The sequence below is a fragment of the Cornus florida genome, unplaced genomic scaffold (assembly GCF_030987335.1).
Source record: "Cornus florida cultivar Cherokee Brave unplaced genomic scaffold, ASM3098733v1 CherokeeBrave_3.0.0_Hap2_Chr08, whole genome shotgun sequence".
In the NCBI taxonomy this organism is placed as follows: Eukaryota; Viridiplantae; Streptophyta; class Magnoliopsida; order Cornales; family Cornaceae; genus Cornus; species Cornus florida.
In genome coordinates, this window is record NW_026775578.1 from 43,695,422 (window position 1) to 43,722,858 (window position 27,437).

General features: G+C 34.6%; 2 protein-coding genes across 2 annotated transcripts; both read left to right on the plus strand.

Moving 5' to 3' along the window:
• The first annotated feature begins 1,572 nt into the window (after positions 1–1,572).
• Positions 1,573–3,406, plus strand: LOC132271531 (heavy metal-associated isoprenylated plant protein 9). Its single transcript, XM_059772931.1, has 5 exons — positions 1,573–1,823; positions 1,966–2,122; positions 2,252–2,424; positions 2,547–2,637; positions 2,781–3,406. The coding sequence occupies exons 1-5, from the start codon at positions 1,803–1,805 to the stop codon at positions 3,230–3,232; spliced, it is 894 nt and encodes a 297-aa protein (XP_059628914.1). The 5' UTR covers positions 1,573–1,802; the 3' UTR covers positions 3,233–3,406.
• Positions 3,407–25,719: 22,313 nt separating this feature from the next.
• On the plus strand, positions 25,720–27,175 carry LOC132268618 (protein SODIUM POTASSIUM ROOT DEFECTIVE 2). Its single transcript, XM_059769444.1, has 2 exons — positions 25,720–25,912; positions 26,763–27,175. The coding sequence occupies exons 1-2, from the start codon at positions 25,786–25,788 to the stop codon at positions 27,062–27,064; spliced, it is 429 nt and encodes a 142-aa protein (XP_059625427.1). The 5' UTR covers positions 25,720–25,785; the 3' UTR covers positions 27,065–27,175.
• Positions 27,176–27,437: the final 262 nt, after the last annotated feature.

Below are 27,437 nucleotides of genomic sequence, written 5' to 3' on the forward strand. Positions count from 1 at the left end.
GCACAAATTTGCGAATTAAATCTCATTTGTGTCGGAACACTAATACAGGTAGGGTTCCTCCAGTTTAGAAGACCTTTTATTAAATAATAATAATAATAATAATAATTAGTTCTGAGTTTTTCCATCAAAGTGTGATGTTGGGTTTGGCTTTGAATCAGATGGTGGAATGAGATATGTACGAGGTCAATATCCATTAGGTCTAGTTTGGTAAGGTTGGTGCTTTAAGACCCTTAGTAGGGAACCCCATGTCACACCACTTTGGGGGTTTTGATGAGTATTGATCAAGATATGTGTGTGTGACTTTGTGTGTGTGTGTGTGTGTGTGAGAGAGAGAGAGAGAGAGAGAGAGAGAGCATTGGTGAACACAACAGAAAGCTAGTTGTTTTACCCAAAAACAGTATGAGAGAAAGATGATTAAAAAAAGGGAATATGAAGCTTTGTGATCTGAAGAAATGTAGCACTCCATGTGACTCCAACTTTCTAGTAATGCAGATCTTTACACGCAAAACATGAACCACTTTCACACCCCCAAGTTTTCAATTATCGCTATCCAAGCTATGAAAATGGGAAAGAAAAGTGAAGCTAAAAACAATTTTTGCCGACTCTATCTGTACATAAAGTCAATACATTAAAAAGATACTTTGGAAAGATGATGAGAAAATGATGACGATGATACAGAGAATATTGATGGTTGTGCTGAGAAAAGTATAAAAGTTTCATAAACAAATTGAAATCAGCTTGTATAACATTTTTGCTTGAGAATCTTCTTGTTACACATAATAGGTTAAGGCATTGATGTACATGTATGAAATTGGATGTGACTATCCTAATTAAATTAAACAATTATTCACAGGCATAGAAGTTATGGTTACCATTATATTTCTTATGGTCTAATTTATCTCTTTAAGAAAACTATGGTCATGAGTTTTTATTTTTGCAATTAAGAATCAATGCACCTGTGAACTTCAAATGCATGCAATTGCCTGTAAATTATGTACATTATTTGAATTCATACCTCGCTTATAATAAATCTCTGGATATTAAAGGGAGTACTCCAAAGACCTTACAAGTTTAAGTTAGTCTCGTTGAGCATATATATGATCATGATTGTGATTGTTTAAAACAAATAATAATTATTATTATAATTAATAAGCGAATTTTGATCTGAGTAATCCAAACAGGTTTGTATGACGAAGAGATGTGCATAATTAACAATTTTTGTATGATAAAAAATATACTGATCAACTTAACCTTCATATAAAGATAATGACGTTCGAATTTTAAGCACTGACTTGATTGTCGGAGTGTACCCGATTAGTACCCCATTGATGTCAATCCTCATCACATCTCCTATATTTCAATTTCACAAAAAGCTCGTACCAAATCAGATCTTGTAAATTTTTGTATCAACAACAATAATAATAAATAAAATAAAATGTAACCTTGGCAACATATACCCATCTCTCTTGGATACCCCAATTCTCACCCTTCTCACTATAAATCAACCTAACCTCCTACCTTGGTTTTCGCCCTAATTTTCTCTTCTCTGCAACCAAACAAATCAAATCAAACACAATTAAACTAAGAGGCCCCTCCGATAGTTAATGGTCCAGCATGTGCTTTGGAATAAGAGAGTTCACTTTATAGGATAATAATAGGCACCGCCCATCCTTTAAATTCCCATTCTTGTATATAAGTACACTCTCCCCCCTTTCTTACTCCTCTCTCCCTCTCTCTTCTTTCTCTGTGTTCCTCTTGTCATTTTGTGAAACTCAGCTTTGGTTTCTCATTTGTCATTGACAATGGGTGAAGAAGCTAAACAGGTAACTAATTTTTTTTTTTTTTTTTGCACTATTTTTATGTTTCTTCATTGCTGATCAATTCTTTTAATGGGTTGTTTTAATTTTTTGTAAATTTTGGTTTTGTATTTGATTGATATATCATATATTGAATTGAATTTGACAGGAACAAGCTAATGTAGAAGCTAAGCCAGAGGAAAAGAAAGAAGAGAAGGCTGAGGAGAAGGAAGAGCCTAAGCCACCCGAGCCTTTCGTCTTGTTCGTAGACTTGCATTGTGTGGGATGTGCAAAGAAGATTGAGAAATCCATCTTGAAGATCAGAGGTCTCTCTAAATATATATATATATATATATATATATCTATATATATATATATATATATATATATATATATATTAGACACATATTTATTTGTGTTTGTGTGTGTGTCTAATCCTTGGTTTTTGTTAATAGGAGTTGAGGGGGTTGTGATTGATATGGCACAAAACCAAGTGACTATTAAGGGAGTGATTGAGCCTCAAGCTGTGTGTACAAAGATAATGAAGAGAACCAAAAGAACAGCCAAAGTCTTGTCCCCATTGCCTGCAGCTGAGGGTGAACCTATACCAGAAGTTGTTAATTCACAGGTCTCATCATGAACCACCTTAATTCATATATATATATATATACACACACATATAATGAACCAAAAAATCTAAATGTTCTCATCTTCTCCATCTTAATGTTGTTCTTTTAATTGATATTTCAGGTCAGTGGATTAACCACTGTGGAACTTAATGTGAACATGCACTGTGAGGCCTGCGCGGAGCAACTCAAGAAAAAGATACTCAAAATGAGAGGTACTACTTCGTGTTACTAACAGAAAGGTCATTACCCAGTGCTGGTCGCGTAAGCCTATGTGGGACGTCTCAAATTTATGTGCACATATATAAACTAAGACATAATTTAAGTGGTTAATATCTGAGTTTTGTGTGAATTTTAGGAGTTAGAACAGCCGCGACAGAATTGAGCTCCGGGAAGGTGACTGTGACTGGTACCATGGAAGCGGACAAGCTCGTTGATTATGTCTACAGGCGTACGAAAAAGCAAGCAAAAATTGTGCCACAGCCTGAGCCCGAGAAGAAAGAAGCAGAGGAAGCAAAGCCCGGAGAGAAGAAAGAAGAAGAGAAGGCAGCCGAGGAACAAAAACCCGAAGAGAAGAAGGAAGAAGGTGAAAAACCACCAGAAGAAGAGAAGAAAGAAGGTGGTGAAGGGAATGGCAATGAAAACAAAGAAGAGGCTATGAAAGAAGGAGAGAACAATATTAGTGGTGGTAGTGATGAACAAAGCATGCAGAAAATGGTGCATTATTACCAACCCCTTTATTTCATTGAGAGAATTCCACCACCACAGCTCTTCTCTGATGAAAATCCTAATGCATGTTGCATTTCATAGTTCAATTAAGTCCTTATTAATTACCAACTTTCCATATATTGTATGATTCCAACACTACTATACCACCACTATGTGAGCATATACATAATAATCTTGGTGGATGGTTTCAGTGAATGGAGTGTGGATCCAAGTTCCAAAAACAATTATAATAATAAGATATAATCATTCTGTATATATGTGTTATGCATTGAATATTTTAATATCTATACATATACACAATATGGTTAGTATTTTATTTTGTGATGAATGGTTGTGTGTGACTATAATGAAGGAGGTCTCTGTTTTATATTAATCTCAGAGGAGTTGTGATAGATTTTTAGTATGTCAGAGTGTGGCAATTTGTACACTTAAATTAATTCGTCTAACTTTATTTAGTCTTTTACTTATGTGACAGATTATATTAGAATGTTATCTGAACCATTTAATAATTTCTAAAAATATACAAGCTTAAAGTACATTTGAGTGAAGTGTGGACCGGTTATTATTAGATTACCAATAGAAGGTTAAGTTATGACAGAATTGGTAACAATGTATGCCAAAATCCAACACCCTCTTCCACATGCAATTTTGTCTAGTTCAATGTTCATCAATTTAATATTATGTAAAATAATCGGTCCTTTAAAAGCTTAAGTTGTTAGAAAAAAAAAAAAAAAAGAAGGCTTAGCAATGGGTGTATCAAAGATCAATAATCTCTCACGTGCAAAGTAGTCTTGCATACAACGGACCAAACATACCAAACCAAGTTCATAACAAACGCATACTTGCACATCAAATCGGGAAATAAATGCAAAAGATGGAGACTTTAATTCAAGCTTGATCTTCAAGAACCAAATTTGATATCATGTTAGATAACCAATTATTTCAACAGAAAGTTTCTAACTTCTATCTGCAAATTAGAAAAGGACCTTGTCGCTTAGTGTTCATACCAAATTTTTAATTTTTTTTTTTTTAAATACAAAGTGATTATTTTTAACTCAATTTAGAAACCCTTCTCCACACATGACGATAAACATAACAGATCTCTGAAGTTAGTATAAATAGATAACGTACGTTCACAAATTTTCAAGGTTACTAGATACCTAAAAGAAATTTAGCGTTTGCTATACTCAAATTAATTAATAAAATCTGAAGTACCGTTAACATTAGACCAATATCTGTAATTAAGTGATTGTAGATGATTGCTTTACGTCAAATGCCACCTGTCATTTTACTATCATTAATGCAAAGCCACATTTGCATACTATAAAGAGCCTGTATCGTACGCTAGAGCTCTATCTGCTTGGCCTTACGAGGGAGGTCCCACTTCAGTTAGATGGGTTTCCTTCTACACGCCTACACTGTTTAGAGGAAGGGGTCACTATCCTTCACTCTCCTGCTGTCATGGAAGTACCTTGCTCTAGTTGGATGGGTATTGCCTGTTAGGATATGTGTGCACTAGCTTAGCAAATTCTAATTTTAGACTGTAAAAGTCATGGTTTATTATCTGGATATTATTATTAAAGCATTATACAATTGGTGAATGGAATGTATTATTTTTCGATTCATTATGGAATTGATTGTGTCCACTTGATTACAAAATATATTTATATATGTATGTAATGGCAATTAATACTATGTTATAAATTAGTAATCATAAATGGTTTAAAGTCGGTAATTATGGATGGACATTTAATTAGTTAAGACTTAAACCGAGTCCACGATAGATTGAGATATATTGCTAGAACTGTCGTATGCAATTACTCTCTATCACAATCATGGCTTTTGACTCTTAAGCATAAAAGAAGTATAGACTCTTTTATTAATTAATAATTACTTTGATTTGTTCGGCGGATACCTCGGGATCCTTAGATCGACACTTTGAATAGTTATGTAATTAATAATTAGAGGTCTATATTCTCAATATTTGTATCAGTGCTATTTGTATTTATTTTGTTTTGATTATGGTTGATCACAAATTAAATTCGAAGGCCTTCGTATGTTTTAGACAAATGTTATATATATATATTTATTTAATAAATTATTATTATTTTTTGTCAAATAAATATTTTATTGTGATCGAGCCGGAAATAATCAAAGGTAACAAAATAATTATATTAATTATGTTGTCGGATTGATGGCTTTAATTATCCGATAAATAATTAAGTATAGAGGGGTCAAAGTGCAACATTGACTTAGAGGTTATTTACTATTTAATTGGAGTGCAATTAATTTCATTTAGTGGAGTAGAAATTAATTTATGAATTAATTGAATTGGGTCCATGGTTTAATGGACCAGACCAATTATTAATTTATAGGAGCCAAGAAAATAGTAAGCCCAAAAGGATTCTCACCAATAGCCCAAGTTGATATTGGAGTCATGTTAGAATTGAGAAAATTGAATTAGAGATGGAGAATGATTTATTGTTTCCTTATTCTTATTTTTATTTTGCCTATATATACATGAGTTCATGGATATTTTAGGTGTGACTTTTAAAACAAGAAAAAGGAATACACTTTCACTCTCTAGATTTTAGGGTTTTGTTTTCTCTTCTAAAGGAGGCTACCACAAACCTAGATTCCAAGGTCATTCATCAAGGCATATTGGTAATTCCTAAAGAGAAGATAATAATCAAGAAGAAGGAGAAAGGATCTTGCTAAAGGGATTTACAATAAGTGAGAACAATCACTTTAGAGGAAAGTTCAAAAGGTTTATTCAGACCTTTGATATAAGTATTCAATCTGTTTATTGAATTATACATCATCTTTTATTTATCTTTGTATAAAACTTGTCTCTATGTGATGAATCAAGATCCATGATTGCAAATCCCTCAAAAGTTTTAAAAACTTGCACGTTTCCCAATAGTGGTATCAGAGCACATGGTTTAATTCATTACTAGAGAACATGTGTTTATAAAAATCATATTCATGGATTCAAATTATATATACATATATAAAATTATTGATATATGTTGATGTATGATTTATTATGTTGATATATATTAATACATGATGATGTATGTATAATTGTGAATGGATAATGATGTGTGTTTGGGCCATGGATGAAGCTTATAGGTTTATAGAATGTAATTTTATTTTTGGATGAATGTAATTAAGGTTTTGTTTTAGCCGTTTGAAAATTCAATGATGTAATTTAATTTTTTCCATTGTATTTCAAATTGTAAGTATTTATTAAAGCCATGTAATATTCATTAAAGGATGCTATGAAGCTTCAAGAGGGTCCGAAAGGGTTAAATTATGCTTCAGTAATTTTCTGAAATTTTTCTGAATTTTCTGGAATTTTTTTGAGGCTTAATTTAATTTTCTGAAATTTTTCGGATTTTTTGGAATTTTTTCAGCGTTTTTCCGGTGGCCGGAGCTTCGCCGGCGGCAAGAAAAGGCGTCGGAGGAGGCTGGAATCACATGTGATGCAAGTAAGATGAGCCTGGCGCGTGTTCCTCACGCGCCAGGAAGTGGCATATAAAGGACAAGCTGGCGCGTGGATCTCACGCGCCAGTTAAGGGGGTTTCCTTCTCCATGCGCGTGCAGGACCGTGGAGGCGCGTCCCACGTGCCCCAAGCGCGTGCCAGCGCATGGGGGCGCGTGCCTTGACCTGCCACCTTCCCTAGGCGCGTGCCAACGCGTGTGGGGTCCTCGGGGCTCGTTCCAAGCGGCGTTTTGCTTCTCCTGACGCGTACAAGTTTCTTATGGGTGTTTACAGACAGTTAAAGGACACCCGTACAGCAAGAATAGTTTTTAAATGTTAAAAACTAAATCCATTGGCCATTTATACTGCTTCTGTCTGTTATTTGATGCATGAAATAATTTAATACTTATTATAATTGTTCATGCATTGGATCCATGATTTTTTAATTAAATGGCTTGATTTATATTAATTAAATTATGAAGATAAATTGGATTAGATTGCTAATTAATTTGAGGGCATTTATTGGGAAACAGAAAAATTATTTTTGTAAATTATTTTTTGCCTCAAATTAAAATTAGTGAATCATTTAAAATCCATATATTTTCTAAATTTAATTGGATTAAAATCAAGGCGTTTTGCATGCATTAAATCATGAATTGAAAACCCTAGTTTTATATTATTAAAAATTGAGTGGGAGCGGGGATTTTTATACATTACTCCATGGCCTTCGTAATTATAACCATTGTGATTAGATCTTTAAAAATAAGGCTCCAAGCATGATTTAAAGAGTCTAGATTACAAGAATTGTTGTCTCACGAAAATATATTTATTAAATAACCATTATAGTTAGATCTTTAAAAATAAGGCCCTACGCATGATTTAAAGAGTCTAAGCTATTAATGGCAATATTTAATATTTGATTTTTTGTTGGAGCATTAATTATGCTATACACTTAATCTAAAATCAATAGTATTAGCACCCCAACGGAGTGGTCTATACTAGGTGATTTTAGAAAGGCTAAATATAATCGGGAATTATTTCATATATATAGATAAGGCATTGTCTAAAAAGATATGGAAATAATGAGTTGTTTTCGCCAATAAGTAATAATGAATTCTGCCAACCGGATAAGTTATTGGCATATTGATTGTCCGATTTTTCATGCAATGTGGTTAAGGGACCCACAATTAATTAATTATTTTATACTTACATGATTATTATTATTCACTTTATTTATTGTATGAATGCTTTTATTTTCAGATTTATCATGACTAGTCCATTCAGTCCACTTGCAAACATACTAAAAGAAAATCGATTAACTGGACCTAATTATATCGATTGGAAAAGGCAACTAGATATTGTACTCACATATGAGGGGTTGAATTATGTACTTACTACTCCCAGACCTTCTCCACCTTTGCCTGAGGATCCTCCTAAGGAGCATGAAGTTTTTAAGAAATGGAATAAAGCAGATGAGATGACTAGGTGCTACATTCTTGCTTCACTCTCGAATGTACTCCAAAGTCAACATCTTCAATATCTCACTTCTGCAGACATCATGCTTAACCTTAAGGAAATGTTTGGGCAAATTGGTAAGAGTGCACGCCAAAATGCTATGACAAATTTGATGACCATTAAGATAGTCCAAGGTACTTCAGTTCGGGAACATGCTTTAAAAATGATTGGTTTTTTAAATGAACTGGAGATCCTTGGATGTAACTTGGATGGTGAACTTCAGGTTGACATGATTATCGCTTCATTGCCAGACTCATTTAACTCTTTTAGGGTTAATTATTATATGAATAAGCTTGAGTACACACTCGCTGAACTTTTGAATGAGTTAGTAACCTTTAAAGAGATAATCAAAAGCAAGGGTGCATCTATCAACTACACTCAGTCTGCTGGACCATCCACTTCTAGGCCCAAGAGGAAGGGCAAGAAAAAGAAGAAGAATGGTGCCAAAACTGTGGTTGTGCCAAACAAAGTAATCCAAAAGGATAAGGGAAAGAAGAAAGTGCGGGTTGAAGGCGAAGGAAACTGTTTCCATTGCGGCCAACCGGGTCACTAGAAACCTAACTGCCCAATACTTCGCACACAAGGCAAAGGAAAAGGTATATTCATTGTTGAGGCATGTAATGTGGTTAAATCTATAGATTCCTGATGCATAGATTCTGGAGCCACTAATCATGTTTGCAATTCATTGTAGGGATTCCAGGAGTCTAGAAGCCTCAATGAAGGAGAGATATACTTGCATATGGGATCTAATGCCAAGGTGGAAGCTAAAGCAGTGGGAGTGGTTCGTATGCAGTTTGATAGTGGGAGGAGTCTTATTTTAGAAGATTATCTTTATGCGCCAAATGTTAGGTGCAATTTAATTTTAGTTTCTTTGTTGGTTTGCAAAAACTATATTTTTACTTTTGAAAAAAATGTTTTAATTAAATTAAATGGTTGTGTTATAACGTCTGGTGCATTGAAAGATAGTCTATATGTTTTAACTCCTAACTCATATCAAATGCAAAATTATGAATTAAATGCAACTTCATCTAGATTGAATGTTAAAAGAAAAGCAGTTTCTCCAAACTCATTGTATCATTGGCATCTACGATTAGGTCACATCAATCAAAATAGGATTCAAAGGTTGGTTAAAGAAGGTTTATTACCTTGTGAGGCAGAAGAGCCTATGCCAACTTGTGAATCCTGTATTGAAGGAAAGATGACTCGAAGGGCTTACTCAGCCAAAGGATATAGAGCCAAAGAACAATTAGAGTTGGTGCACACAGACGTGTGTGGTCCCATGAACACCCAAGCGAGAGGAGGGTTTGAGTACTTCATCACTTTCATTGATGATTATTCACGTTTTGGATATATTTACCTAATGCGACACAAATCAGAAGCTTATGGAAAATTCCGTGAGTTTCAGGCGGAAGTGGAGCGTAGATTAGGTAAACTTATCAAAACACTTCGATCTGATCGAGGAGGTGAATACCTCTTGGGGGAGTTCAAGGATCATATGGTCAATGAGGGTATTGTGCGCCAGTTATCCGCACCTGACTGCCCTCAACAGAATGGAGTGGCAGAAAAAAGAAACAGAACTTTACTTAACATGGTTAGATCTATGATGAGTTTTGCTACATTACCTCTATCATTTTGGGGATTAGCCTTAGAATCAGCGATGTATATTTTGAACTGTGTTCCATCCAAGTCTGTTTTAAGAACGCCATATGAGCTGTGGTTTGGACATAAACCTAGTTTAAATCACATGCATATATGGGGGTGTCCAGCACACGTGCAAAAGAAACAGGTAGACAAGTTGGAAGCAAGATCAGATGCATGCTTGTTTGTTGGCTATCCTAAGGGCACTAGAGGTGGATTATTTTATGATCCCAGGGACAATAAGGTTATTGTCAGCACCCATGCTGTTTACCTGGAGGAGGATTATATTATGAACCACAGACCTAGTAGCCAGATAGTGTTAGAGGAGATGGTTGGCCCATCAGATATACCCACTGTGGACACATCTAATATAAATACTGAGAATAATGAGACACAAGAAGTCCCTGTTGAATTACCATCAACTAGTACATCGATTCCTGCACCGGTCTTTCGGCGTAGTGGGAGGACTATCATCCAACCCGAAAAACTCACGCTTTTGGGTGAGGTCTATAAGGCCATCCCCGATAAGCATGAGTCAGACCCAGTAAGCTATGCGGAAGCATTGACCGATATAGATGCGAATCGTTGGAAAGATGCCATGAATTCAGAGTTGGAATCTATGTATTCTAACAAAGTCTGGGATATTGTAGAACTTCCTAGTGGGGTTCAGCCCATTGGTTATAAGTGGATCTATAAACGAAAGAGAGGAATGGATGGGAATGTTGAGACATTCAAAGCTAGACTGGTTGCCAAAGGCTTCACTCAACGTGAAGGTATTGATTATGAGGATACATTCTCACCAGTTGCAATGCTTAAATCTATTCGCATTCTTTTGGCCATTAGTGCTTATTATGATTATGAGATATGGCAGATGGATGTTAAGACGGCATTTTTAAATGGCCATCTTGAACAAGACATCTACATGAGGCAACCAGACAGTTTCGTGGTTAAAGGTAGTGAGGACTGTGTATGTAAGTTGAATAAGTCTATTTATGGACTTAAGCAAGCTTCACGCACATGGAACATTTGTTTTGATCAGGCAGTCAAATTATTTGGCTTTGAACAAAACGTGTTTGAACCTTGCGTTTACAAGAAAAAACAGGGTAATGTCATCATGATTCTCGTTTTATATGTTGATGACATCTTACTCATTGGTAATGATGTAGAAGCATTGTCATCAGTTAAAAGATGGTTGTTCAATAAATTTGAGATGAAAGATCTTGGAGATGCAAGTTATATTCTTGGGATCAAGCTTATGCGAGATCAGGTTAAAAAGAAAATAGGCTTGTCTCAAGAGTCTTACATTGACAAAGTTCTGATCAGGTTTGGAATGGAAAACTCTAAGAAAGGGTTTTTGCCATTTAGACATGGGTTGGCTCTTTCTAATGACCAGTCTCCCAAGACTGATAAGGAAATTGAGCAAATGAGGCGGGTACCATATGCTTCGGCAGTTGGTAGTCTCATGTATGCCATGGTCTGTACTAGACCGGACATCTGCTACTCTGTAGGGATTGTCAGTAGATATCAGTCCAATCCTGGACTTGATCATTGGTCAGCTATGAAGAATATCTTAAAATACCTTAGAAGAACTAAGAATCTAATGCTCATTTATGGAGGTGATGATCTGGTTCCAGTCGGATATACGGATTCTGATTTTCAATCAGATCCAAATGCCAGGAGATCTACATCTGGATATATGTTTAAGTTCAATGGAGGGGCAGTTAGTTGGAAGAGTGTCAAGCAGGGTTGTACTGCTGACTCAACCATGGAAGCAGAATACATTGCAGCTTCTGAGGCAGCAAAAGAAGTTGTTTGGTTGAGAAACTTTCTAATTGAACTGGAGGTTGTGGAGCATATAGATCGGCCTATGACACTTCATTGTGACAATAGTACAGCTATAGCCCAAACCAAGGACCCAAAATTTCATAAAGGAACAAGACACATTCAGAGGAAACATCATGTGGTTCGTGATATAGTAAAGCGAGGAGATATACTTGTGGCCAAGATTGCATCGGAACATAACCTTGCTGATCCATTCACAAAGGCTTTACCGATCAAGATGTTTGATCGTCATATGGAGAACATGGGAGTTAGATGTGATTCGAATTGGCTATAAGTGCAAGTGGGAGCTGTTAAGATATGTGTGCACTAGCATAGCAAATTCTAATTTTGGATTGTAAAAGTCATGGTTTATTATCTGGATATTATTATTAAAGCATTATACAATTGGTGAATGGAATGTATTATTTTTCGATTCATTATGGAATTGATTGTGTCTACTTGATTACAAAATATATTTATATATGTATGTAATGGCAATTAATACTATGTTATAAATTAGTAATCATAAATGATTTAAAGTCGGTAATTATGAATGGACATTTAATTAGTTAAGACTTAAACCGAGTCCACGATAGATTGAGATATATTGCTAGAACTGTCGTATGCAATTACTCTCTATCACAGTCATGGCTTTTGACTCTTAAGCATGAAAGAAGTATAGACTCTTTTATTAATTAATAATTACTTTGATTTGTTCGGCGGATACCTCGGGATCCTTAGATCGACACTTTGGATAGTTATGTAATTAATAATTAGAGGTCTATATTCTCAATATTTGCATCAGTGCTATTTGTATTTATTTTGTTTTGATTATGGTTGATCACAAATTAAATTCGAAGGCCTTCGTATGTTTTAGACAAATGTTTTATATATATATTTATTTAATAAATTATTATTATTTTTTGTCAAATAAATATTTTATTGTGATCGAGCCGGAAATAATCAAAGGTAACAAAATAATTATATTAATTATGTTGTCGGATTGATGACTTTAATTATCCGATAAATAATTAAATATAGAGGGGTCAAAGTGCAACATTGACTTAGAGGTTATTTACTATTTAATTGGAGTGCAATTAATTTCTTTTAGTGGAGTAGAAATTAATTTATGAATTAATTGAATTGGGTCCATGATTTAATGGACCGGACCAATTATTAATTTATAGGAGCCAAGAAAATAGTAAGCCCAAAAGGATTCTCACCAATAGCCCAAGTTGATATTGGAGTCATGTTAGAATTGAGAAAGTTGAATTAGAGATGGAGAATGATTTATTGTTTCCTTATTCTTATTTTTATTTTGCCTATATATACATGAGTTCATGGATATTTTAGGTGTGACTTTTAGAATAAGAAAAAGGAATACACTTTCTCTCTCTAGATTCACTACAAGAAAAAGTGTTATTAGTGACAGACCTTTAGGGACAGTACAAAAAGGGTCCCTAAAGACCCTATTTTTAGGGACGGGCTTTTATTACTGTCCTTAAAGACCCTATTTTTAGGGACGGGCTTTTATTACTGTCCTTAAAGACCCTATTTTTAGGGACAGTCCTTTATTACTGTCCCTAAAGACTCTATTTTTAGGGACGGGCTTTAATTACCGTCTCTAAATGGCCAAATAATTTTTTTTCCCCCTCCGTGCTACTGGCGGGAAACTTGGCGCCACATAAATGATTATTTTTAATAGAAAACATAATTAAAAATTAGTCTTTAGGGACGGTAAATGTACTGTGACTAATGTGACATTATAAAACGACGTAGTTTTTGTCAGTAGGTATATATATCATACGTCCAACTTCCTCTACACATCTACACATAAGCCCTAGCTTTCTCTCTCTGCTCTCTCTCTCGTCGAAGCCGTGTATTTCTCTTTCTGCTCTCTCTCTCTATAAACGAAAAAGATGCAGACAAGATGATGTTGTAGATTCGATATAGTCTCCCTACTCGAGTTATCTCTTTGGTTCGCCTCTCTAGTCTCCCTCTTCGAGTTATCTCTCTGGTTCGCCTTTCTATTCGAGTTCTCTCTCTGGTTTGAACACGACAAACAACCATTTGGAGCCACAAATTCTTCGAATTTCAGACGGCTATACACATAAATTTGAAGCAAAAAATCAAGGTTCTTCTATCCCTGTCTATATATGTATCTATTAGCTTTGATTTTTTGATTAAGAGTGTTTCATTTATTTAGTTATTTATTTATTTTTTTTTTGGATCTTTCTGTAGTTTTTTTTAATGCAAATAAGTATTATAGGGTTTCAAAATTGCAAGTGAAATTGCAGATTTGGAAGAACTTAGGAACAAAATAGCCAAGCGAGTTGAGGAGCTTTCCATTGAGGGTTCTGTCCATTGGAGCTATAGATCTGAATGTACCTAACCCAGCTGAGGATTCTATTCATTCTTGGCTCTAGTGAACCAGTAAGTTGGAGAAGGGTCTGTCTTAGCTATGGTTTTCCGTGGATGTGCATTACACATCAATTTGAAGCAAAAAATCAAGGTTCGTCTGTCTCTTTCTATATATATATCTATTAGTTTTGATTTTTTTTATTAAGAGTGTTTTATTTAATTTTTTTTTTGGATCTTTCTGTAGTTTTTTTTTATGTAAATACATATTATAGAGTTTCAAAATTGCAAGTGAAATTGCAGATTATTTCCTTTGTTTTGCTCTGGTTCCAGTTTGTAGCTAGTTTGGCTTTTTCTTTTGTGCTTTGAGCTTTTGGTTCCCCTTTGTTTTGATTGTTTGCTCCTTTAATAGATATGCAACTTATATAAAGTTTTTGGCTGTAACTGACCATTTTCCAATCATATATGTAGATACAATTCGCCAATAATACATTTTCTTTTTCACTCAATGCATGCAAACTCCAAATTTACCGCCACAAATTCATTCACCTCTCACATACCATCTACCTCTTGCAGTGGCACGGGTTCAAATCCTGGAATCAGCATTTCTAGAACTATAGGTTAGGTTGCCTACCATGTGCCTTTGACAGACCTTGCTTAATGCAGGACCCTTGTGCACTGGGTACAACCTTTTATAGTTGACGTGGTAGCATCGAGGTCCCTTGGTTGTTTCTGTTTGGGCTTTTCATGTAAAAATAGTGTCTCTCTTTTTTGCTTCCTTGATTGATTGATGTCTAATTAATCAGCTTCATATAATTGTGAACAAAATTGTGATTGGAATTTTGAATACCACTGGATGGAAGAGACATATTCAGCCCCTTCTAGCTTTGTCATTCCATATATTTTTTGAGAACTTTCTAACTATTTACCAAAGCTTTCTCAACGCTTTATCCAGTATTAATCATCTTCATTCTGCTTTGCTCATATAATCTTCATGTGACTTTTCTGTGAAGAAAAAGAAAAGAAAGCCATCATAAGTATCGTCTAAGAGTGTTAGTCTCACTATTATGGTTCTAAAGTTTACTGAAAGTTTGTGCAACTTTAATTTGGATTGTACTACCTATTTTGATTTTAAAAAATTCAGGTGAAAACAATATGGCTGAATATTCTGCCAAAACTGAAAATTTTTGGACTTGGAAGTTAGTTTAAAATTGCCATTTCAATGAAAAGGCTATTGCTTATGTTATTATTGCTACAATTGCAATTGTTGACAGACGTAAACAGAGTATTAGGATTATTTCACATACAGTGGTTGATCTCAACCTTTTAACTAGCATTCTTGTACTTATTAGTGCTAGCTTGTACTACTGCATCAAATAATGAGTCCCAAAAGGGTCATTTATCTGCCCTTTACTATTTTGAGTTAAAATTGGGTTGATTTTGCAGAATTTGGTAAAATCCCACCGGATATTTCAAAAGATAAAATAGATTGTTTGCCAATTTTGGTCAACTAATTGGAGCATTCAGAAGATATTGATGTGTTGAACTTCCAAGTTGACTAAAAATTGCCGAGTTCAAAACCTTGCTCATGACAGACTCTCTATTATGCATTTTATTTAAGCATTTGCTATTCATCCTAGTTCTTCCTGTACACAATACATCTTTTATTACTCTAACTTATAATTTGACTTCGATTCTTTTTCTTTTTGTTTGTAGGGGGATGAAAATGTTGGGGTCGCCTTTTTAACTTATCCTGTTTTGATGGCTTCTGATATTCTTTTATATCAGGTGGGTTTCTGTCTCTGCGGCACAGAATATTGGGTCATGCTCGAAATTCATATCTTTATGGATATGCTGTTTCATCTGGATTGTGTTCTTGCATTTTATTTTTAGACTTTGAAAAGATAAATTAGTCCTCCGTTTTGAATTATTGAAATATTGGTTCATCATGATTGTTATAACAGTACACATAACAGATTGAATGGCAAACAGGTAGCACTTTTATGTGTGCTTTCTCGAATTCGCATGTTGATGATTACCCTGAATATGCATGTATCTTATTAATTGCAGCATTCCTTTGCAGTCTGACTTTGTCCCAGTTGGCGAGGATCAGACTCGAGAGCTGGCTGAGTGTATGTATATGTATATGTTTCTTTTTCAGAATTTGAGAGCATTTTAACTTTTCTAGAAATTTGTGATTTCAACTGATATTACAAATGATTTTGTTCTACCGTTAAATTTCGCAGGGTTCTGTTATTCTTATGTAGGTATTCATATTGATCTCTAGAAAAACTTGTGCGATTGGTGGATGTCACTAGAATTTCAGGTTTGTTAACTACTTGTTTTAGCTATGAATTTGAAATCATTGATTATAATACATTGATTCACTAGTTATTTAGGTTTGTTAACTTTTATTATTCTTTGAATTACTATGCAGAAAATAAGTGAAAGAAATAAAGCTAACCGTTCGAAGAATGAGATTCCACATGTTTCATTGGTAGTGGACTCTTGAGGATTTACTGTGTAATATAACCTGATGGGATTTTACCATTGTTTCAGACCTGCTAGGTCTAAGCATTGCAGTGTATATGACCGGTGTGTCGCTCGGTTTGACCATCATTGTGGATGGATGGTTTGCTTTCATACCATTCTTAAAATTATATTTTTATGTGGTACATATTATAATATATTGTTTTTCTTTCCTTCTCAAAATTTTTTATTTCATCTGTCATTTCTGCAGAATAATTGCATAGGGGAGAGAAACACCAGATACTTCATGGGTTTTCTTCTCTGGTGAGATTTACTAGATTTAGCAGCATTGTATTTTATAATCGAGCAAATAGTATTTCAGCTGTAGCTAGTGAGTTTCCCTACGATTTTCTTCTATTCCTATGTTTCACAAATGATCCATGTTTAGGACTGGCATTGTTTTTGTTAGAAGACATGCATCTGCTTATTTTTTAATTAAAGGTTAAAACTGAAACTACTTAACAGTTGTAATATTTATTGGTTATAAATGGGTCATAGTCGAGCTTTTAAAATTGACTTCAAGTTGCTTATACCTCGATGGGTTGCGCTTTTAAAAAAATGGAAATATTTTGTTGAGGCATAAGGAAATAAAATTGAATTAATACTGGTCCATGTAGGATATTTTATGCGAGTATTTCACTAAAATGTGACAACCGCAGAGGTTGCATTATTATTGATGACTGTGGTAAAGGCCTAAACCCAATCAGTAATTGTGTTGTGTGACATTTGCACCATATAAATGAACTGTTTGGCTCACCCAACCCAATTAGTATTACAGTGCATGTGCTGCCTCCATAATGATTCTTGATTCTACTTGTGTTGAGTGCTTCTTTAGTGCTTATGCAGGCATTTCCTACTCTGTGTATATGGAACAGTAGCCATTGGGTTGGTTCTTGCTGGTCAGTTGAAAGAACTAAAAGTTATATATATTCTAACAGGTATTTTTTTTTTTTTTTTTTTGCATATAACATCTCCTAGTTGGTGGTTGAATTTTTATGAGACCCTAAATTTGAATAATTATTTTCTGATTTCCTATTTGCAGTTTATTATGGCATTCAGAATTCTTTTGGTAGCTTGGCTCCATATGTCGTACAGGTGAGTGCTTCTAGATTTATATCTTGCTTCTTGTATGCAGCCTATAATTTGCGTTTAGGAAGTATTACTTTCTAATTGCATTTCAGTTTTTTCTACTGTGATATTAACATTCTATTTGTTTCCTTATAAAATTTTGAATATATTCATATATTTAATCCTCTACCATGCTTGTTCCCGAGTTTTGAAATGATGGGAACATGTTGCTTTAAGAAGAGAAAACTGGGGAAACATCATTTTGGGAACACACCTAGAATGCCATAGTCATCACAACGGGGTTATGGTTAAATCACAAAATCTTGAGAGTTTCAAATCAGCTATAAATTCTAAAGTAACATCTACTAAATTAGAAGAGCAGATGGTTTACATTTCACATATAAGCTAGTGGACATTGCTTATTATACTTGGACTAAGAATCTAAAATTATAAACTATAAATTATACAGTAAAACTAAATTAGATCACCTAATGGCAAACATAATGACCCTACTAAGCCCTAACCCACGAGAAGAGGCCTTACGTACAAAATATTTACCTTATTAAGTACCATATTCACATTAATGTAATAGATCACAAATAAGAATAACTAGTATTAAATTGGTTAAAAGTAAACATAAAATAGAACTCAACTTAATCTAAGACATACACAAGGTCTTGAGTTGGCCTCACAATGTGGGAAATTGGAATTTCGTGCATGGTTAAGGGTTCTTTGTTAAATTTAGAGATTATCATGGCTTTCATCACTTCCTTGGCCCCATTCTCTTTTTATCATTTTATCATTGTAATATCTTCATTTGGAGTCATATAATTCTCTTTTATTTAATCATGTGTATAACATAAAGATATCACATTTAGCCTTTCTTATTTTTCACTATTTTTTTTTCTCACTTTCCTAATTTCTCTCACTTCTCTTGGATTCAAACATATAGGAGATGCATGGAAGATGCTACTTGGAACAGCTGGAGCAATGATGCCTGACTATGAGGATGTTGAAACCATTTGATGTTAAAGCTGATACTATTTGGAATGGCTAGAGCAGTGATGCCTGATTATGAGGATGTTGAAACCATTTGATGTTAAAGCTGCCAGTGAATATTTTGTAGTTTTTGTTTAAAAAATTAGAGATTTTATAGTTTCATTATGAAATTAAGAGCTTGAAGTTTTTATAGATTTTATAGCGCTATTGTGATAATTTTTTTTCTGAACTTAATATTGGTAGATAACATATTAACTGTGTTCTTTTTTTTCAAAATTTGTCCCGATTCAGAAAAGTTGCATACACAATCTCTCTTTTTTTTTCCTTCATACCTTGGACTTGCAACATATAATGTTTTAATCACACAAATCAAACCGAGCCCAAAATAAAAACATAATAAAAATAAATAAAAAATCAAAAGTGTATTAGGGACAGTTTTTAGCTGTCACAAATTTTAAAATAAATAAAAGAATTATGTATCAGGGACGGTATTTATTGTCCCTAATACTACATGTATTGGGGACAGTCACCAAAACTGTCCCTACTATATAAATGATTAGTGACGGTTTCTACCATCCCTAATACCTTTTAGGGACAGTATTATTTGGGACAGTAGGTACCGTCCCTAAAAGCCGAGTTTTTTGGGGACGGTCATTTTTTACCGTCCCTAAAGATCTTTTGTCACGCAATAATTAGGGACGGATGATTTTGATCATTAGGGACGGTCTTGGGGTTTTTAGGGACAGATTTGACTGTCCCTAAAAACCAAATTTCTTGCAGTGATTTTAGGGTTTTGTTTTCTCTGCTAAAGGAGGCTACCACAAGCCTAGATTCCAAGGTCATTCATCAAGGCATATTGGTGATTCCTAAAGAGAAGATAATAATCAAGAAGAAGGAGAAAGGATCTTGCTAAATGGATCTACAATAAGTGAGAACATTCACTTTAGAGGAAAGTTCAAAAGGTTTACTCAGACCTTTGATGTAAGTATTCAATCTGTTTATTGAATTATACATTATCTTTTATTTATCTTTGCATAAAACTTGTCTCTATGTGATAAATCAAGATCCATGATTGCAAATCCCTCAAAAGTTTTAAAAACTTGCACGTTTCCCAACATCGCCATGCACCATCTTTGAGGCCTCCCTATCTGGATCATCTATGTTGTTCATCCCGAACTCCCCCTACATGGGAGCTCGAGAGCTTCAAACTTAATTGCTCGCCTCGAGCTCCCTCTGCATAGGAGCTCGAGAGCTTCAAACTTAATTGTTTACCCTGAGCTCCCCCTGCATAGGAGCTCGGGTGCTTCAAACTTAACTGATCATAGCTTAAAGGAAGTGTGGAAACTCGGGACCAAAGAAGGCAAGTCCCAAGCAATTTTCATATCTCTTCCTACTTTGCGGGAATCTGAGTATCAGTGGTTAGGCGGCTGAGTTCCAAGGATTCGCCTTATCTCGAGATCTACACAAGGGGGAGGGAACGTTTAATACGCAATAACTAAGCTCGAGTAGTAAAGACCACATAATACATTAAATATATGTTGATTGACTGATAAGACCTGGATTTAACACAGAACCATTATTACATCACTTGGACCAAGGCGCACGTTGCCTCAGGCCACCCTCCTGACGTTCTATCAGTCAAGAAGAAGGCCCTTTAGCCCACTAGTCAAAGGAAGGTTAACCTCCGCGACTAATGGTTAAGGGGAGGTTACCCCCCCGCCACCGGGGGCATTATCCGGAGATGAATTAGTAAAAATATGACCAAACTCTCATCATTTAGGGGCAAGACAGATATATTCCACTACAACCATAACCATAAAGAATGGTCTTATAGGGCTCAAGCTACCATAGGGTGTTAAACAAATTTGCCTTCTCTCTCTCAATCTCCAATACGGAGAATCCCTTGTGCTAGCTTAGAGCTCCATTCAGCCTCTGATTTCAGCATTCCTGATAGACGTGGAATGATCTCCTCACATCATCAAGAACCAACTATCAACAGTTATATTTCCTGCCATTTCAAAGTAAAAGATAAAGAGTTCGAATAAACACATTGCGTTATAAAAACCAATGAATTATGCCTTCTCCTATGAAGATCAAGTAATATTTCTTAGCATAGTCCCATAATGGGGTTTCATTCAATTAGTTTGAAAATGTTAAGGTTAAGTTAGAGCTTCCTCCTATGAGATTTGCTTTCATTGTCTCATATATTTTTTTTGTAGCAAATTTTCCTCTTCTAGGAAGAGTAACAACTATCAATAATAATTTTTACGACACCAGTAATATTTTAAAATGGGGTAAATTATACTAACTTCCTTTATAGTTTGTCATAATTACAAGGATCTTTTTTATAATCTTTAAAATTACATTATCCTCCCTTCATAATGAAACGTTATTTCACAGACCTCCTTTTTAACTGTCAAGAACGGAATTTGCTGATGTCATTAATAAATTAAAATTCTCATATTACCTCTCAACTTATATAAACATACTTATATATGGAATTATTAGTTAAATAAAAAATAGAGACTATATGACCTTATCTTTAGTCAAAGTACCACGATCTCGAATCTTGAGGCAGAGGACAGATCGAATCAATTTTGGAACTAACATGAAAAATAAAATTAATCAATTGTGTTGGTATTTTGGTTGCAAAGAGTGATTTTTAGGGTGGAGAGAGACTACATCTCTCTTTCCATAACTGCTTCTGTCTAAATCGCTTTATATGTGAGATATTAATTATTTTTGGCAATTGTCGTAGACATAACAAGTCCATGTCGAGTTGTAATTTAAGTTACTTGTAATGCAAGTTATCAAGATCGACGGAGACTATGAATTTGGAAGGTTGTTCAAAGATGCTATAATTGTGATCATCACAGAAAAGAAAGAACACCATGTTAGGAAGAAATCCAAAAAGGTTAAGACACATTCCATATTTGGTAATTTCAAGTCTGGTAGATTTGAACCTGTTCATGATTCTTGGAACAGGTTCAAGCCATTAGAATTTCATCTAGAAATCATTCTGCCATTCTTGAACCTGTTCCCAATTCTTTGAACAGGTTCAAGTTTTCAACATTGGCATCGAAATACATTCTGCCATTTTTGAACCGGTTCCCAATTCTTTGAACAGGTTCAAGAGTCCTGATAGCCTATGGAAAGTTTAGTTTCCTGTTTAAGATTTCTCTCCTAGTTGGTTTAGAATTGTACCAAATCCTATGCACGAATTTTATCATTTTCAGAAGGATTAGGTCATTCTAAACTCTATATAAACCATGTCATATACATTGGTTGAAAAAAGGCTTTTACATTATTATTCAAATTTTATTTAAAGCCTTAGGAAGATTATTTTTGTAGAAAATCAGAGTTGATTTTTTCTGATATCTTTCTAGAACATATACACATAAACACTTAGTTTAGAGTTGTGGTGTTCGAATCCTGATCGTGATCATACAGTCGTATTTACATCGATCAGACGAAGCAGATCTTCTTCTACATCATTCAGACGATTGAAGAACAAAAGTAAACGCAGTCACACTTTGAGAGGGTTGGAGCATTCGTGGAGTGTTGTCTGATCTACCTACTACTCTTCTATAAATATCAAGTGTAAGCCTGAGATCAAGTTGATGTTGTACGGGGAGTCGCAAAGCCAGAGGATTGTCAGCAGTTGGTGTGGTGTAGAACGATAGGGTGTGAGCCAGAGTCAAAGTTCGGTATACTTTGTTTCAAGCATAGTGAATTGGTTTACTTTGGACTGCACAAGTCCACGAGGTTTTTCCCATAACAGTTGACGTATTTTATCAACTTGGGTTTCCTCACTAAAATCCTGGTGTCATCTCTACCTTTATACTTTGCTTTATTTTATTTGCATGTGATTAACTGTTTAAATTGCTAAAATAAGTAAAGTTGGTAACGACATAGATCTGTTTTATAAAACAAATAAAAACTTTCCTGTATACATTCCGCTGCCTATGACTCACATTATATACTTCCCATGGCTTTCAATCCTCTAGTCTCTACATACAGAACACTCAAAATACAAACCCTTTTCCCACTGACCTATATATATACATACTACACCCTCAAGTATAAACACCATAAATTTGGAGATAAATAGAGTAAGAATAGGGGACTATGGCATGTTTGTGTGTATGTATACCTTAACATTACAAATAAAACGTATAATAGTTCTTGGCCATGTGAATAGTTCCACCGATACATATAGATCATGATTTTGGGGTATGTATATACAAAAGTCCGTGAGTTTCCTGTTTATGTCTTGTTCTACCCAAATTTTTCCATATGGACTAGATATATGTGTGTGTGTGTGTGTGTGTGTGATTTGATTTATTGTACACATGGTTTGTTGTATCGTTCGATAAGCAACCCTTTTTCAAGTTCGATATGCGACTCGTATCGGCCAGTTTATACTGACTTTATCCAAGTCCGTTATACCGTAACCGTAATCGATAGTGCAAATCATGATTGTAAATCTTTTGATGTGCGAATCATGATTGTAAATCTTTTGATGCCAGATCTTCAGTTTCAAACGGGCAAAAAGGGATATAAAGTATGTGAATCATGGTGGAGAAATTGGGTGTGACCAGTGTATCTTTCGATATCTCCATTGTTGCTTTGAATGGAGATTGAAACCCCAACCCAAATTGGTGACCAACAAACACCAATCCACCAAAGAAAATTGAAAACCCAATTGTGGGATAAAGATGGTGTTAGAAAGATAGAATGTACATCTCAAGTTCAACCAATAAAAATGAGTAGTTCAATCATTTACTAAATTAACTTGAGGACATTTCAACAGTATACCTGTAAGGAAAGGTATGTGTAATAACGTTTTGTTATTAAAGGAGGCCAGTGTAATTGTGAAAACTATAAGAGATATTCCTATAATTTTCTCCAATCATGTCAAAAAATACAATTAAAGCTCGTCCAAATTTTGTGGATGAAATGGTATTACATACTTGTCAAGGTAGTTGGATATATAATAAGAAAGTTATTATGAAAGACCCGAAAACGTTGGATTTCATCTGAGAGTATGCAACGAGGAGCAACTTAAACTCTAATTTTGGATTGATATTCGTCATAGCCTGCGTATTCATCCTTGTCTCTATCAATAAAATCGGGAACTTAAATTATTTTTCTTCATTCTTTCTCCTTAAACTTTATAATACATCTTATATTTTATGTTGTTTGAATTTTTTAGTTTCTATTTAGGAATTTGTGGATGTCACAGAATTAAGGGGAGAGACAAAAGTGGATAAAAAGGAATGGGGTCCTTTAGAGATTCCCTGAGAAATCAGAGGCCTGGGTTTCACATGGTGGGACCACTCTCTAATATGATGAGATCTGACTCATCGTCTCTCAATAAGCGCGAACACAAACAAACACCACATCTTATGTTTGGGCCCACTCATTGACGTGGCCCAATCTGGCGGTGTCACGCACGTGCCAAACTTCGGAACTGGACACTACCATTGGTTGTTGATTAATTAAAAACCTAGATCTGTGTCCTATTTTACTTTTAGTGGATGGTGATCGGATGGCCCTTGTCCTACTGCAGTACTTTGCTGCAATCTCAAAACCTTCATCATTTTTTATTTTTATTTTATTATTTTTTTAATCAATATTCACACATATATGTTTTATTAAGACTCGAACCCCTAATTTTTTTCTTAAAAGTAAAAGTGGTGGTATAGGTGATGATAGCAATGGTGTGGTGGAGGTGAATGGTGGTCGTAGTGGAAGGTGACAATGATGGCGGTAATGGTGACAGTGATGGTGATGGAAAGCAGTGAAGGTAGTGGTAGTAAAAGGTGGTGATGGACGTCGGTGGCGCCGATGATTGTTGTGGCGTGCCCTGCAACCTCTTTTTTGTTTGAGAATTATGATATATGATTCGAATTTGGAGTTCGAATTTGAATGCCTCCAAATGGTACATTTGTGAGTGGAGTGCTACAACATGAATCTCATATTTAGATGATAAATCATTCATCTTTGTTCGATATTCCGTCGTGGGCTAGCAAAGTATTTCTATTGCACACAAAGAAACAAAAAATACAAAATTGTACAAACTATATCTTTACCAAGCTAGTATTGTCCCAAATTCCCAATTAATCGAGGGCTCCGTTAAAGGGAGTGACTGAATTTAAACAAAGCCTTTAACTATTTTATACAAACTAATTGGAAATTCTCAAACTCAAACTCACATTCTCACACATTACTTGAACTTTAACCACTTTAAGCAACTGAAGAAGAACGAAAACTAAAACTAACCAACCAAAGTAATTAAGTTAATATTTATGTCTATGTTTACTAAGCTGGTGCATGCACGGTGGCAATAAATCTCAACTGGAGCTCAAACTCATCAAGAAACAATATTAAAGAATCAATATATATATATGTGTGTGTGTATAGCAGTGTGTGTCCATGTTATAATTAGCATTGTGTTATAAACGCGGGCAAGAGTAATATTTGTCTGATTGATGAAGAAAAAGAAAAAGTACAAATATCACATGCATGCATGGCAGAACAGATATATTCTATGAAGAATGATGCATTGAGTGCTTCAGCAAATCAATAACTAGTTATAATATATATATATATATATATATATATATATATATATATATATGTACGATGAAGAATTATATATATATATAAATTGATCACTCATTTCATTTTCTCGGGTGCTTTCCACAACTTGTTTGCTAAGCAAACACAGCCCACATGGAAGCCAAAACCCGCCATTAAAAGGTGATGCAATACAAGCCACTTTTTATTGACCAAATAAAAGTTGATGACACATTGTATTCATTGTCTGAGTCACCATTGACGATCTATCTACAAAGCACAAACAACAACTTCTCAATTCAAAGAATCTTTGGAATTGAAATGCCTTGACAATAACTTAAGCTAGCCACCATAAACAGTAAATTAAGGATAAACAGCAACAAAAGGGAATGTGCAGAAAGCAAAGAGAAAGATAAAGGGTACGTATGGTGACCTTTCTTTTTCCCGGGAATCCATATTTTGTGTACTTTGCTTTTGTGAGGATAATGTATATCTAGCTAATTGACCCCTCTTTAGTGACTTCTAGTCCTATATATATCCATCAATTTATTTCAAGTCTAAGAAGCAATAACAATACAAACACATATATATATAACTGTCAAGAACAAGATTGATGGTTGGTGTATTTTGAGATTATATAATGGAGAATAATCTCCAAATTGTTCCGGCGAGCAAGAATGTGGAGGCACAGTATGTCGAAATGAAGGTGCCTTTATATTCCTATGGATGTGAGAGGAAAGTGAAGAAGGCTTTAGCTCATCTCAAAGGTAACAATTTTTTTTTTTTTTTTTAAGTCCCAGTTTTCAGTAAATTAAATTTCCTCATAATTAAACTAGGGAATCAATTCCTCCTAAATTGTTTTAATTGTTCATGCCCATTCACTGACCATATTATATGTTTTTGTGTGTAGATATCATAGTGATTTTTTTGACCCGTTTTAGTATTGCGACTCGGTTTCTTATTTCTTTTGTAACCTGATATATAATGATACTGTGATTTTTGTATTTTTTTTTAAGTTGAACAGTGAAAAATCCAAATAGAGAGAGAGATATTTGAAAGGGTGTATTGAGCGTTAGGGGTTTGAGACACTTGTACGTATATCTCCTTTGTTTTTCACATAATAAACTCTTTTCATGATTGTCCTTAGCCGTGGATGTTCGCTATGAGCTGAACCATATTAAATCTCTGTGTTCAATGCAATGTGTGTTTTTTTGCTTATGCTATATCTTGAATTTTTTTGTATCTTGTCACAACAGAAAGGATTTAAACATTTTGCTATGAAAATGAGCCCACAATTGCCAATGTTTGTGTTTGTCTTTAAGCATAGGCAAGACTCGTGTTAGGGTCAAAACAGGCCCAAGCATACAACACTACCAGATCAAACCAAAACCATGTCCAAGTAATATCTATGGGCCACTGAGTGAACAAACCATAATCGTGATATTGTTCAAAATATTGATGCACACATCTAACGGTTCGAAAGAAAATTTTATAAATATCAAAATTCATTTACAGTAGATTACACGAATTAGTTAAACTTTTACTTCTCTTTCTTTTAGCTTCTTTTTACTAAATTAAACTTCGGTGTTGAATAATTTTATTTTCTGATATCCGCAGGCATATATTCGGTAAATGTGGATTTTAATCAACAGAAGGTGACAGTGTGGGGAATATGCAACAAATACGATGTGCTAACGACGACGAGGATTAAGAGGAAAGAAGCTCGTTTTTGGAATCCAGAAGACAATATTAATGAAGAAATGGATCAAGAATCAGAACCAAAGCCACCATCAACATCACCATCTTCTCTTAATCCCCCAAAATTAAAACGCTTAGAGTTATCTTATACCCTCGCAAAGGCTAGGTCTCTCGGCTGGAAAGCATGGAAGAGAGTCTTCATTAGATCCTATTCCTTCTAAATTAAATTAAAATCAAGTAAAAGAAGAGAGAGTAATTAAATGTACATTTGCATCACTATATATTTTTGTCATCTCATGTGTGAAATATTGCTGGTTCATGCACCTTATTTATTTTTTTTTGACTTCTTTAGGGTCTGTTTGGTTAGCGTTTTTTGTTTCTATACTTTTGTTGTGGGCGGGTTACTGTAGTAGTGTTTTTGGCAGTAACGTGTTTGGTAAATAATATTTTATTTTTTACAACATTGAAACGCTTCATGAAAAGTAGGCTAAAGTCGAAACACCAATTTAATATTTTTATATATTAGCAACAAGTACTTTAGCGATAATCAATACCCAAAAAAAAAAAAATTAAATACTTGGTAATGACCTTTTA

Coding starts and splice junctions, on each gene's coding strand:
- LOC132271531 (XM_059772931.1), top strand. CDS start 1,803: ATGGGTGAAGAAGCTAAACAG. Junction 2,123..2,251: donor ATCCATCTTGAAGATCAGAG/GTCTCTCTAAAT, acceptor TTTTGTTAATAG/GAGTTGAGGGGGTTGTGATT. Junction 2,638..2,780: donor AAAGATACTCAAAATGAGAG/GTACTACTTCGT, acceptor TGTGAATTTTAG/GAGTTAGAACAGCCGCGACA.
- LOC132268618 (XM_059769444.1), top strand. CDS start 25,786: ATGGAGAATAATCTCCAAATTGTTCCGGCGAGCAAGAATGTGGAGGCA. Junction 25,913..26,762: donor GGCTTTAGCTCATCTCAAAG/GTAACAATTTTT, acceptor TGATATCCGCAG/GCATATATTCGGTAAATGTG.